Consider the following 14,800-nt stretch of genomic DNA (forward strand, 5'->3'; position numbering starts at 1 on the left):
GCATGGCTCTACCATGGTACCACTTTCACTGTGATGTCTCCAAGTGTTACGGAGTCCCAGATAACTGAGGAAATCAGGACAGCTCAATACCAAAAGAATTTCAATGGGTAGCAGCTGGTGTATGTCAGTCTTTTACTTTCATATCCTCACAGTACGAGGATGAAAAACTGCTGAGCTCTTATCTATGTTTAATTACATGATGCTAATTATGCTTATTCATCTTATGTAAGTTGTATTTTTTATTATTATTATTTTACTTTTCTTACTGCCTAGGTGATAAACTATGAGCAATGGATCCCACCACGAGTTCACAATCCAGGTGTGCCTGGCAACACTGAAATGGTGAGTTGCCATGAAAATTGCTCACTTTCTTTCACCAGTAGCTGGGAAGAACAGGTTGGTTTTCCTGTGCTATATGTTCCTTCTCCAAAAGCTGAAAGATCTTTATCCATATCTGTGTTATTAGTCATATCTCTTTGTCTTCTTGTAGAATACCTTATTATTGCTCTTCTGTTAATCATTATATTTCTTTATCGTTTATAGAATATTGTATTATTGCTGTGATTCCCAGGACAGAATCTACCTATTATCCTAGGCTGCTTAGTCTGACTCTGCACTCAATTTAAACTAGTTGGAGTACCAGACCAATATCATGGGAATATTTGCAGGTCAGATATAAATGGGCAGGAGCACAGGAAAGAAGTCTGCACAGTGCTTCTCTATACTGGTTGACCATGGCTTTATTGACCTTTTTAAACAGAAAATTTATCCAAATTTGGTGCTTTTTACAGAACTCTTTTAAACAGAGCAAGAAGTTTTCTATCATCACATACTGTTTTAATATTAATTATGTGCAGCCACGTTATTACTGAAACTTTCCAAACATTTTCTGGTGCCATAACAATTAGCACTGTGGATACAATAAACACAGGCTAATTTTGTCTTTGCACTATGACACTGTACTCTGAATTTAAGTGCACTGGTAGCCATGATTTAATCATTCCACTTCTTTGGGAAAGGCAAAGCAGTTGAAGAAAAGCCACAGAGATTAGACTGTGCCATGGCTAAATTCTGTATGCTGAGAAGTGACATGCTGTGCAAGTGGTTTTATTGAAATTAATGCAGTTACACACAGGAAAGAGAGTGCTCTACAGGACTGAGATTGCAGGGGTCTGACCAGCAGTGCTCTACACTTAGCTTCCAATTGCTGTATTTCTGTCACCAGGTTAATCCTCAGAACATCTCGCTGTGCAAAGATTTCTAAGGTATTTAGAATACCTTTGTATAAACTGGAAACAGTTTATCAGACACAATTTAGGTGGTTTTTTTCTGTAATGCATTTCTTAAATGTATACTTTTTGTGCTTAAGTATTCCTGCACACTTCCTGCAAATTATTTGCAGCTAAAGGGTGGCCTGTGATTTATTTTTTTTAAACAATTCATTTTGATTTGTGATGTGACATGATTTTTCATCACTAAAACCCATTAAGTAAGGAAATCAATAATATTCTTCGTTCTTGTTCATGCAGGAATTCTTTCCTTATAGATAGCTTTGCTTATAGATTGAGGCAAAGCACAGCTCACCTGATTGTCTTGTTTTTACATCAAAGAATGTTTGTATAGGCAGATAAAATTCCATATTTGAATGCTTAGGTAAGCCAAAATAAAATACTGTAAATTTAAAAGCTGTCTCACCACCAGCTGATACTGCATGAGCGTTTTTCTCCACGAAAGAGAGTTACTGCATTTATTATTTAAGCACTTATGACTTTTCCCTAACAATAGACTCTATGAAATGAGTGCTTTTAAGGAAAAGAGGATTAGAGTTTGCCATTAATGAAATTATCTGAATAGATTATCTTCCATTTATCTTGATGTCTCCATGATGGAAATCCCAGATCATAAATCAAAGTCATCATGTTGCTTTTGTGTCGTTACTTATAAGTGAACAAATTATTATTGCTACAAGAGATCTGAGAGCAACATCAGCATTTTAAACCACTGTGATTTATTTTGCAAAGACATGTCACAATGAAAAAAATGCACCTCAGGTTCTCTCATTAGCTAAGGTAAAAATGCATTCCTGCTATCTTGAATTTGGAAGAGGACAGAAATCTACACACAGGGGAAGGACAGAAAAAGCACAGCAGAAAGTTGGTGCTGATGAGCTGATGTCCACGCTGTGTCCTATAGGGGGTCTAGAATACTGCTGGCATTCAGTAATGCTCAGGTATTCAAGAAAAGTCATATGTGAACAGCAATATGAATGCTGGCCTGAGCTAGATGTCTCCTGTGAGTTGCCTTTTCCCCTTTTCTTACCTATTATTCCAAAGCAAGGAAAAGCCTAACTTTTCAAGCATTGTGTCAATGATCAGTTCTTTGAATTGAACACTTCATCATTCTCAAAATAAACACTGTGTTACCCTTAGTTTTTATTTTTAGGGTTTGAGTGATTTTAATGCCTTTGTTGTTGTTGTTGTCATCTTTGTTTTCGTTTTGGGTTTGTTTTTTTTTTTGGCAGGGTACAGAACCAGACAATAAAGCTGAGTCCAGGGGAACATTAAAAAGATTGCAGAAGTTGGTCCGAACAAAGAGAACAAGTACACAGAGCTTGGAAGACGTCAAGCAAGTTCTGGTTCCCCTCAGTAAGTACAGCACCACATCAGCATTCCTTCCAACATTTGGCAAATGACACTGGATTGAAGAGAACTGTAAACAACCCTGTCCTGGTGTGTCATTCACCACCCACGATTGTCACCCGCAGCCGAGATGTCCCTGTGATACCGCTGCAGCGTGGCTTCCTCACAGTGTGAGACCCTGTTTCCTGTCACACCAGCTGCAGTTTTGTAACAGTGGATCTCGCAAGTGGGCACTCTAGAGAAACAGAATTGTAGAACAGCGGGGCCTCCCTGCTGGGGACACTTTGGGTTTCCTGGTTTTGTATCACATTTCGGGTCAGACAGGCAAAATTCCCAAAAGGGGAGATAATTTCCAGGGCTAATCCATCGGTCAGTAGCATCTGCGGGTGCAGGAAGGTCTGAGGTATGATAAGCAAATCTGTCTCATCGTACCTGAGTGCCCAGGGCTGCAAAACCCAGGAATTCTGAACTGATTCTGGCCTCAGCTGATTTCTGGAGTCTCCTACAGATCTCTGATCTGCCTGTGCAACAGTTCTTCCCCTGAACTTGTTTTGCCAACATTATTTTAACAGTGCAGGCATTGGCTGTAAAATGCACTTGTTCATAAGATTATTTACAATCCAGTATTAGCAAAACAAGTTTAAACTATCTGTTGAACTGCTGCTCCAGCCAAATCACTGCTTGGGCTGGAGCACATGAGGAAATGGGGATTTTAGCAACTACTTTTTAGCTACAACATACATACAAGGGATGGGAGTGCAACAGTCCAAAAAGCTTTCTGAACTTTTCCAGCTCAGCTCATGCTCTCTGAAACTATCAGCAATATGACATTCAGTTAGCAAATTTTCACAGGCAGAACTAATAAAATTATCCACACCTTTTGGGGAACAAGACAAATATACCAAATGGAGAATAGATCTCACTTTTGGCTCAGAATGCCTGACCCGGTACAAAATTGTTTCCATCTCTCGAATTATCATAATTTTTTGGTTTTGGTTTTGTTGGGGGTTTGTTTATTTTTTTGGTTTTGTTTGGGGTTTTTTTTGTGGGAGTTTTTTGTTGTTGTTAATTTTTTAACTGAGTCCTTGGCTTTTTCATTATATAGAGTGAAAGACAGCTATTAACTAAAAAAAAAAAAAAAAAAAAAAAAAAAAAAAAAAAAAAAAAAAAAAAAAAAAAAAAAGTGCTGCTTTCTCTATATATTGTAACTTACTATAACAAATATTTGCATTTTTAAAGATACCTTAGAAGATGCTTATCTCTCTGAAGAGGATGAAGAAGCATTAACTTCTTGCATGAAGCTGACAAAACCTCCAGAAAAGAAGACATGGAAAGATAGCACAAGGAGAAAAGAAGAGGCTGAGACCAGGATGGATTTTATTTCTGCATCTCTGGGCCGCTCATACACTTCCAGACTTAATAACTTAGGAACAATTTCAATTCATTCCGAAACAGAATTTCACTTGTGGAGTGACTGGAAGCCGTTTCCTGACAACCAGCTCTGTCCTTGTGACTTTTTAATTTCAAAAATAGAAGAATGGGAAAACTGTACTTGCTCTTCTCATCAGCCACATCTTACATATTCCCTAACTGATATGGATCTACAATACTCCTGGGTAAGTGGAAGTGGTTTCTTTTGTGCTGATATGCATAAAAATTGGAAACTTTTTGCTCTGATTCAGCATTAAAGAGATGCTGTCATCTTCCGTGTGGTTATGAAATGCAATAAACCAAATTTAGATTTCAGGTAAATGGATGTGAATGCATTGTTCAGGCGAGCACCAGGGGTTCGTATAGCCCTAGGTAGTTCATTTTTAACCATGCAGACATCAGCAGCTTAGAGATGGAAGGCTCCAGGCTATTCTGTTTCTCATCAGCACACTCATTTTTTTGTTGTTGTTTTTTTCATCTGTACTCATGTACATACTTATCCTTCCAGGCTTAGAAAGCTTTCTGGAAGTCTGGGCTAAGTCAGGAAGGGATAATGAAGCCACTGGACTTGGAGCAGGCTCCTAGAGGTCACTGCAATACTAGTAAAGGACACTGGAGTTATTTAGGCAAAGGTCAGAGGTTGCAGAGGTATCTGTGTTTGTGTGTTCTTGGTCAGCTTAGCTGGGGGAGCCTGTTTTTGCATTACAAGGAAGAATTCTTCATTCTAGGGATGAAAACAAAGAAGCAGAGTTTAATCTTGGTCTAATCTTTCTTTAATCTGAAATATCTTCCTGGATAGATCTCTGGAGGAGGTTTTTGTATTTTTATTGCTGCCTTTTTTTAAAAAGAATATTCAAAACTAGAAGAGCAAAATCAAGATAAACTCTTTTTGGTGAGATATACAAAATATAGAAACTGCAACAAGGCTTTTCCCCCTCTCCTTACTGGGCACAGCAGGTCCTCTGGCACTCCACACAGTGGTGAGCACATGGAGGGTGACTGGTAGAGTGAAATACATCAGGGAAGCAGTAAAAAGTAGCCACTTTTCCCTTTATGCCTGTTCCTTCTACAGTGCTCCAGGGACAGAGCTTTCTAAAGAAACCACTGTGAAATAAGAGCAGCTCCCAGGAAGTGCACCTAAACCACAGGAGGTGAGACACCTGCTGAAACCTGAGCCAGCTGAGTGTTCAAACGTGGCTGAGCAGCCACAGCCTTGGATCAGAGAGTGTCCTGCTGAGAGCAGCATGACCTGGGACATGTGCCCATATAGCATGAGAGAGGTAATAGATGTGGGTCTACACAGCAGGCATATTTCTGAATTCATGGAGGAGGTAATTCAGTTCCTTCCCAATGACACAGTGGCTGACATACCAGGCAGGACCTGAAATGTGGGATTCATGTAGCTGTAGATTTTCCTCTGTAGAAAACAGAGCCTAAAACTTCATCTAATAGATAATTAGAAGAAGAAAGAAAGGAAACCACTCCTAAAAAAGCTAAGGGAGATGTAGCAATGAAACCCTGAACTGCCTCAGCCCTGCACACTCCCAGGAAGAGCACCTGCAGACAGACCTGTGGGACAGAGTTGGCAGAAAGGGGCTGAGAGCTGTGAACAGAGGCTGTCAGGGGAGTCCCCTGCATGCCAGGAAATAGGAGTCTCTGCAGAGAGTGAATTGTGTCAGGGATGCTGGGCTCCATCACATGCCTGGCCCCTTTATGCAAGCAGCTTTCAGCATCCCAAGTGAAGGCTGAAGTCCTAGGTAAAAACAGTAATAGAGGTGTCGGTCAGATTTATGAGAACATCGGTGTCAACTCAAACCAATTTATTTCCTTTTGTCACAAACAGGCTGTTAGCATTCCCTACCCTGGTGAGATTTGTCCTACCCATGTTACTATTAAGTGCCAGCGAGGGGTTTAGTGCTTTTTTTCCCCAAATTGTTTATTTTGCCATCTGCCTTCCTGACGGGCTCTCTGACTTTAATGTATCTCTGTGGGCTTAGTGTCTTTAGATTTAGATTACAGCCAATGGCAAGACATCTCATTCTTTGCATCTGCATTCCACCAACTGGCTCAGCTGAAGATTACAAAGGCTGGATTTTCAGTTCTGCTGTTTAAGGATCAAAAAGCAGACACTGGTGGTTTTGCTATGAGAGGATCAGACGGGGAGCGTGGTGCAGATGTTCCTTCTGATGTTGATTTACTTATTAGAGTAAAATCAATATATTCCATAATACTCTTCCCTATTCTGTGAGAAAGAAGGTGTGGTTTCATTTTCTTGACCTGGTAACTCCTCTGCAGCAAGTTGTGGAGGAGATAGCTGGAGATGAGCTATCAAAATGCTTGTTGGTTTGTCCTGAATTGAGACTAAACTGCTAGATGCAAGACAAAGATCCAAGACTCTACTATTCCATCAGCAAACTGCTGCTTATCTGGCTGGGGGTTCCGACAAATATCTAGATCAGACAAACATTATCCAGACATATTTTAACAATGCTCACAAAGCTGATCAGGCCTGGCCTTTATTAATAAAGCTTGAATGGCAGATAGCAAATTAAGTAGTGCTTTCCTGTAATCACAGGGAAAGACATGGATCTCTCCATGACAGATTGCTGTTTAGAGAGACAAAATATGAGTAATCCTAATTCTCTTCCTCTGATTTCTTCCCCTGACACCTTTTTTCCCTTCCCTCTTCCTTTCTTCTGCCTCAGCACTAGACACAACCTTCCTTGTGGTGTTTCATGTTGCCAGGTTTTGTCACCTAAACCAGTAAAAAGGCTGACAGAGGTTATCTAGGCAAGCACTGTGAGAACAGGCTCCAAAAACCATCTCCATCTTCAGCCCCAACAAGCTCCTCCAGCTCCTCTTCCTTCAGCCTCCCCCAGTTAAGCCCTCAGTAATCACCTGCAATAGGTGGACAGACTCTGGCACAGGGATATTTCAGACCACTCACATTTCACCCATCCTGCCATGGTGTCACCACTAGATTCTTTGTGAAGAGTTAACTCAACCACAGGTCTTTACATATATATATATATATATATATATATATATATATATAAATTCATCTTTTTAAAATATCATTAGTGGTTGGTCAAAATTTTGCTAAGGGCAATGTAAAGCATTGCTTTTCTTGGTGTGTCAAGCTTGCCATGTGGAATTATTATTACTGGTATTCTTTCCAGAAAGATGTAATTTATAAATAGTCCTTCCTTAGAAAGTGGAAGAGTATATTTAAAAAAATATACAGATTGCTTGAGGGGAAAAAAAGAAAAATATTCTTGCATGCTTGGATAAAGTAACTACTATGCTGCATATTTTTCTGTTATCACAAAGTATACTGGGGAGATCTGGGCTGATATTTGTGATGTTATGAATCAGCTGAAAAGCAGGCAGAGGATGGAAGAAAAGATTGTCCAGACACCACTTTAACAACCACTTGACCCCGATGGGAAAGGTTATTGGGTTTTTATACTTATTTTTATTCCTCAGGCTTAGCCCTGCAGAAAACAGTTAAGCTGTCTGTCTCAGACAAGTTTTTTCTCTTTTTTTTTGTGTGTTTACCAAAAGCTGCCCTTCTGCCATTTGTATAATAAGATACTACCCTAACAAAGTAGCATACTTAGAAGTGCCATGTCTGTATGACTTTTATACAAGCTCTTTCAGCCTTCTGTTGTTTTTTTCTCAATCTGTGCAATTGCATAAGGCTTTTGCAACCTCATAAGGCAGGAAAAATCTACAGTCAGAAGGTTGTAAACTACAGGATCTTGCTAGGCTTGAATGGAGCTGAAAGGCACAGTGGAGCACAGTGAGGTCACAGCTGAGGTCCTCTTCACAAAAGGGGTCCCAGACTATCCGGGACTGTCTGAGACAAAGAGAAGAAAAGCAGATGAGTCCTTTTCTCCTCTCCCTCAATACTTTAACGTGCTACATCACTGGCTGACCCATCGACTGTCCCAATATCTGTGAAATATGGAGGATGTGCTTGTAGAATCACACAGGCTTCCTTTACAGGAAAGGCAGAGGACAGAACATCCTCTGTTGGAGACAAATGAGCAGAGAGTTACTGGAAGTGGGTTTCTCTTCTTCACACACCTTAGCAGCATGGTTAAATTTTACAGAAGAAGGATTTAGTCATGAATACCATAAGAATATTTACGTGGTGCAACCTGCGTTTGCCATTCAGTGAGAATGAAATATGAGGGACATTTCCCAAGACTAAAAAGACCAGGGATTTTGATGAGGAGAACGAAAAAAATCTAAAGGTACTGCAGAGGAAGATATATTTTCCCTCCCATTTCAGGTTAAGAGGAGAGTAGAAAGCTTAGAAAGTTTGGTTTCTATCTGATATGAATTATTACATTGTGGTGGGATTAACAATAAGTTTAGGGAAACTACAAAAGGGAAAATGCCAATTCCTGTGTTCATTCTCTCCACATTCCTCTCAGGAAACTGTTATGGTCTTATCACGATTATGTTTGCCCTGCCATTTCTGGCCATGTTTCTCTGCCATTGTGGATTTTTCCTTTCCTCCTGGTCAGGCAAGCCATTTCTCAGCATCTCCCTTTGACCCCTAGAAGACATGGCTATTTTGACTCTCTTTTCTTTTTTGCTGAAGAAACACTCTAATTGTCAACGCTGGTTTTGTACATTTCCTTACTCTAGCTTTTCCTGACACCCTGTACATAATAAGTTCTGGTTGCTGGTTGCTCCACAGCAGCCTTGCTTCCTTGCTGTGGATGCTCTTACTCTGCCCTCTGCACCTCCCCTGCTGCTCCTGATCATTCTGGTCCTCAGAAAGGACTGCACGTTGCCTGGAGTCCATGCAGGGTTGGTATCTGTGGTGGCAGTGGCTGAGCCCTGCTCCCTGGGCTCGTGGAGCAGGGAGGAAGGGTACGGACAGCCCGAACGGAGCAGGGCGTTCTTCCCCAGCAAAGAGGGCTCCCACTGAAAGCTGTACTAGCACTGCCCAGAGAATTGCTGCGGGAAGATTTCTGCTCCATTTCAGCCAGCAGTTTCTGCTGCACACCAGAATGCTGTGGGCTTTAATGGACTTTCTGACTGCTCAATTTTCTTCAGCAATTTGACTGTTTTCTGCGGTTTTTCCTGTCTTCAGCTAATATCTTTCTGTTGAGAGACACCTGAACATGCCTTAGAAGAGCTTTCTCAACTGCATTTTGAATCCTCATTTGGCACAAATACAGCACTAAAAAGAATGCCTGGAAATCCCCAAATCACTTTTCTGAGACTCCAATTTTCAGCTGCTCCGGTCACTCTGGCTGCTACACTGTCAGAAATAAGTGGTCCTTTTAGAAGCTATAGCTCTTGTTCCTATTTCAGTGACAAGGTAGGAAGCCAGATCCTCGCCAAGTATAAATCTATTTTCTAGGGGTGTTAGAGAGTCCTGTTCAGCTGTAGCCAATGTCTTTGCCCAGGGAAGGGACACAGGGCAGCTGAAAGGCAGTAAACAAAATCAATCAAGACCATGATGTGCACGTTCAGGTGACAAGCTGTGGCTAAGACACAAAAACAGGATTTGTTTCCTAAGATACAAAACCATCCCCAGCTGCTTCTCTTTCATCTTGTCATATCTTCATTTACAAGGCCCTCAGCAGATTTCCTGTTGCTGTTTATAACATTCTAGATAATTTCAGTGGTTGCCCTGCTCTCCCCATTGGCCCACAAGCTCAACCCTTCTCCTTCTGTATTCAGCACCTCCCTTGCAAGGTAAAGAGAGAGCCAGAAACACCTCCACACTCCCCAGACTGCAGGCATGGCACATACAGGAACTGATAGACAAAAAGGAACAGTGCTACAAAGGAACTAATTTTTCCCCATTCAAACCACGTTCCAGAAGCTTGTGAAAACTTATTTTGAATTTTAAGATTTGTGAGTGGGTAGGGATTGAGGTTTATGCAAATCTTTTGTAGTAAAGCGCTGGTGACATTTGAATGGCTTTGTTTTTTAAACTGATGAAAAGCCAAGAGCCACAACTAAATTTTCAGTGTTTGCTTTTCTTGGAAATACTAATAAAAATACGGACTCAGAAAAAAAAAAACCAACACAAATACTAGTGAACTTAAGAACATTTATTTTCGTGATGCTTCAGAGTCTAGAGTTTTACTTTTTCTACTTTCACAGGAACCTTTATTCAAGAAACAGTTACAGCAACAAGTTGGTAAACATTATAGGACTTGCTGCAGTTAAATAGAAAGAGTGAGAGAAAATCACCTCTTAAAGCACAAGGATTCTTCTCTCAAGCTTTGTGCTTGGAAGACAGGAAACTGGGAAGGTGTCCAGCCTCTCTAAAGATGCACCATTGCACTGTGCTGATAGCAAATATCTGCCACTACCATTCCACTTCCTACACTGATTTTTGTTATTTCTTGCATAGTAATGTGGAAATTTTGGTGTCCTCATCTGTGATGACATCGGCCATGCAGTCCTAAAGCAGGTTTTAAAAAATGTGAAAAATCTGATGCTGTTATTCTTCACTATGGTAACTCTTGTCCTATTTTTTATTTTTAATAGCTGACTAGAATTTTCATAGCTATATAGGGAATAATATAATATTTTCCATTAGTCTGAGAGGCAGGTGTACCTAAATCTACCAAAAATCTTCCCAAACTTTTTCTGCCACAAACTTCTGGGCTGTTTTGTGAAGTTGGATTGCAAGTACTTGCTAGTGTATATGAGACAGAATGATAATGAAGTGAATTTATTTACACTAAAAGACATTTTAGAATACCACAACATTTTTAATATTGTTACAGATAACTGCAGAACAACATTGCAATTCACCTCAGCAGATTTCATGGGTTTGCTTCTGCCATAGTTACTAGGTCCTGCAGAGCTTCAGCTAGAGAGAGAAATGAAAGATTTTGGATTACTGTCATGAAAGTAGTATGAAGGGCAATATGATAGTTGAAATTGGAGGAAAAACTGCATTTTCTAGACTTATTCTTTGTAAGTGGTATATGAATTCTCAATAGAAAGAGTGCTACCTGCTTCATGAAACATGATTAAGAGTCAAAATATAATTAAGCTAAGTGAAGTTGTTGGTAACAAACTGTCTGGTGAAAGGATGACCTCCTGTTAGCCTGCTTTGGAGCTGCCAAAATTATGCACTTTTGCATACTGAAGGAAATAGATTGCATTGCCTGTCTGCTGCTTTATTTACCTGATCTGTGACAATATCATCCTTATGTGGATCTGCTGTCAGTCCAGTATAAAAGACATTCTTGTTGTTGTTTTTTTTTCTTTTTAAATTAAAAGACCCAATATTTAAGGCTATCATTTCTTCCCATGCACCATACAAAACAAAAACAAAACCAACCAAAAATAAACAAACAACAACAACCAAACCAAAACAAACCAAAACAAACAAACAAAAAAACCAAAAAAACCCCACCAAAAAAAAAACCATTAAAAAAAAAAGAAAAAAAAAACAAACAAACAAAAAAAAAAAACCAAAAAAAACAAAAAAACAAAAAAAAACCTAACCAAACAACAACCCCACAAAACGACACATTTCTCCACTTGATCAGTGCTCCAGCTCAATGAATCAGCTAGTACAGGCTGTCTTTTCACGCTGTGTTGTGCTAATGTATTTGCTCCTGGTGCTGGCAGGGACATTTTGACCAATGAAACCATCAGGCAACTTTTAAAATTTTTACAGTGCAATTTATCTCCTGGCACAAAGTAATGCAGTTTTACTTCTGTGTACATTCACTTTTGAAACCTAAATATTTTCCAGATCTTGTGCTTGTTGAACGGGTGACAAGCTTCCCATTTGTAGCCAAAGTGTTGAATCTTCACTGTCCTTGCAGCAGCTCAGTGCATTCCTCATGATTGCTCATCTTCATGCAGGAGAAGGAGCAAGCTAAGCTTCTGATTTCTCCAGAACCCCTGATGAAGCTATAATTAAAGTGCTACCCACATGATTAATTAGGTAAGGATTTTGAGGCTTTGGTAAGGAAGCCATGGCTGAGGATGACTCAAGGATCTTCACTGACCTTAAGTTACAAGGATAGATAAGTGGTGGCTAGCAGTGCACACCACAATGCCTGATACCCCTTGTCTTCTCTAGCTGATTCAAATGGGTCTTCTTTTGGGTACATCAATTTCCTGGATGCTCTGAGATGGCTGATTATGTTTGCTTGCTTCTTTTGTGAGTGTAGATTAAGCTTGTAATTCTCCTTGGTAAGTCACTTTTGTATACTTAAAGTCCTCCCTAAAGCCTATTTGTGAAATAAGCCTTTCATAAATCAGAAGAAATTAGTTCTGTTTTCATCTCCCTCACACAGAAGTGAAGGGAAAATCACATGATATCAGTGCTCAGCAATGACAGAAATGGAAGAGTGAGGATTTTCAGTGCCAGAAAGGTACTAAGGTTTCTAGGGCTGCAGCATTATTATAATGAATCTGTTTCAAAGTCCTTTAAAAGAAGCACTTCTGTTGTGACATTCTCCAAAAGCAGGGCATATCTTGCATAATTCCAGACTTGTTTTTAGAAACTGAAAATTTAATGTGAAAACTGTGTGTTCATCCAACTTGGAAAAAAATATTTGTGGGTGAAATGAACAAGAATAGGGCCTGAAAAATAAGACTGGAAATGAAACAAGGAACACAGAGTGGACACACCTGTAATTCTGCTATTTAGATAATTTCAGATTATGGACAGATCACTGGAAGACAAAGACCAGGGCTTTTCAGCAAAAAGTGGTCTGTGACTTGTATCTGAGTATTTACTTTTGTTTTGAAAGGAGTTCACCTATGGTAATGAAATTTCTGGACTGTTCTTCTGTAGACATTTAATTGAATGAAGAAGTTCACCTTCCCTAATACATAAGGGAAGCAAACTGGAAACTTGAAAATAACATAATTTTTGCTGGAAATGCTTACACTCCAATCCATTTGAAGTAATCTGGCTGAATAATTTTTGCAAAAGAACCAAATTAATTAGGTTAAATGACGTGAAACTTCTTCACTTCTACTTACAACTTATCTTTGATAGCATAGCACAAGAAATGATGACAAACAGTGTGGGGGAAGTAGGAAAATCAAGAGTTCACATAGTTTAAGATCATGAGACAGAAACCTTTGCAGATATCTTGAGGGTTTCTATATTTAGTTCTAGATTGCGTAAGTGTTTTAATACCTAGATTTCCTTCTTCACATTTATACTTCTACATAATTCCCCTAAAAATTATGGCAAGGTAGTATTCAGATTTTCTAGTCTGAAAGACATGAAATCTAACTCCCCAAACTTTGCTTGCACCTATATTTGCTCAAATTTTTTGCATATCTAACCACAGGGTCATACCCTGAGAATTACTTGCAGTCAATTATCAATTGTAAATAACTTTTAACACAACTTCTCAGTGCTCCCCTGAATGAGAATGACAAAATAAATCCTTACTCCAGCTCCTTATAGCAGCATAGCTTCTTTAAACCCATGAATCATGATCCAGTGATTGAAGATGTAGATAATGCAGATTCAGCTCCCTACACTACTACAGACAACTTGTGTGAAATCAGACAAATCACTTCACTTGTCTGCCTCAGGCTTCATTTGCAAAATGGGGATAGAGCATTCTTGTACACATCAGATGGCTGTTGCACAAGCAAGGATACACATTCCAGCTTGTGCCCCAGAAGGGCAGCAGTTCAAACAGTTTATTTGCAAGCTCTGACACTGTCATTCAGATTCATAGTTTCCACTCAATCAGACAGAAATTCAGTGGAGAAAATGTGGTAAATGTTAAAGCTGTCTGAAACTGCATCGTGAAACACACATGTAGGGGGGAGAATCAGGTATCACAAATAGCAGTAATTCTGCCTTTCCTTGGCTTCAAAAGTTCATTTTCTTACTCTAATGAGTTTGGGTGTGTATGATACATAAGGGTGATGATATTTTAGGAGTTTAGGAATTATTCTTTTGACCTCTAGGGGTGTTTGAATCCAAAGATGTTTCAAAGGTTTTTGTGAACTTTCCCCTCACAAACCAGAGCAGCATAATATTAAAGTTTCTCTCCACCAGTTTGTACATCTATTAAAAAACCTAAAAAACTTGTTGTAAATTAGGAGGCCTAAATTTAGCTTTCAGAGTTTCCTCCTAGAGTGAGAATCCTCTCCAGTTTGCTGTCTGTAGCTCAGTAGAACTTTTAGCAGATGGAGGTGTTTGTAGGAAAGGTTTTGTTGTCTTTTTATCAGCTTCTGCTTTCTGTGGCAGCAGTAAGGCAAAGGAAACAGAAACTACACAAAATAATGCATGTGATAGAAAAAAAGGTATCACATAGCTGAGAATAGATGGTAAAAAACGTTCTCTAGAGAAGAGGTATGCAAGGTATGAGTCAAAAGCTCATACGATTTGCGGGAAGTGAGAGAGGAAAGAGCTTGAGAATAGAATGAAAAAAAGGTAAAGATTGGTGGAAGGAATGTGGAAGAAAAGGGAGATGCTTGTGAAGAGGCAAAGAACTAGTCTCTACAAAGCACAGTTTTGGAGACAGCCTTCCATTTCCATTCTCTTGTCTCCCCAAAGACAAGTTCCTGACACATAATTACCTTAAACATACTGAGCACTGTGACTGTCCCTGTGAGTGCCTTTAGCCTACAGCCTGAGACAGAGCATGTTATCTTAAACCCTTAATGAAATAAATTTATGTGGCTGTGCTTCACTTCATCCTGTTGATGGGCTGAGAGCCAGTCCCCACCCTGTTAGCAAGGCTCACCTG

General features: G+C 39.6%; 1 protein-coding gene across 17 annotated transcripts in view; it reads left to right on the top strand.

Annotated features, from left to right (window-relative positions):
• SAMSN1 (SAM domain, SH3 domain and nuclear localization signals 1) overlaps positions 1-14,800 on the top strand; it is a 185,897-nt gene that overhangs the window by 130,635 nt on the left and 40,462 nt on the right. For all 17 annotated transcript variants that reach the window (XM_063393906.1, XM_063393902.1, XM_063393905.1 and 14 more), the window contains 3 exons: positions 274-342; positions 2,522-2,645; positions 3,879-4,255. In XM_063393906.1, the coding sequence (XP_063249976.1) occupies positions 274-342; positions 2,522-2,645; positions 3,879-4,255 (570 nt within the window). The remainder of the gene's footprint in view (positions 1-273; positions 343-2,521; positions 2,646-3,878; positions 4,256-14,800) is intronic.

Source organism: Prinia subflava, chromosome 3, assembly GCF_021018805.1.
Source record: "Prinia subflava isolate CZ2003 ecotype Zambia chromosome 3, Cam_Psub_1.2, whole genome shotgun sequence".
In the NCBI taxonomy this organism is placed as follows: domain Eukaryota; kingdom Metazoa; phylum Chordata; class Aves; order Passeriformes; family Cisticolidae; genus Prinia; species Prinia subflava.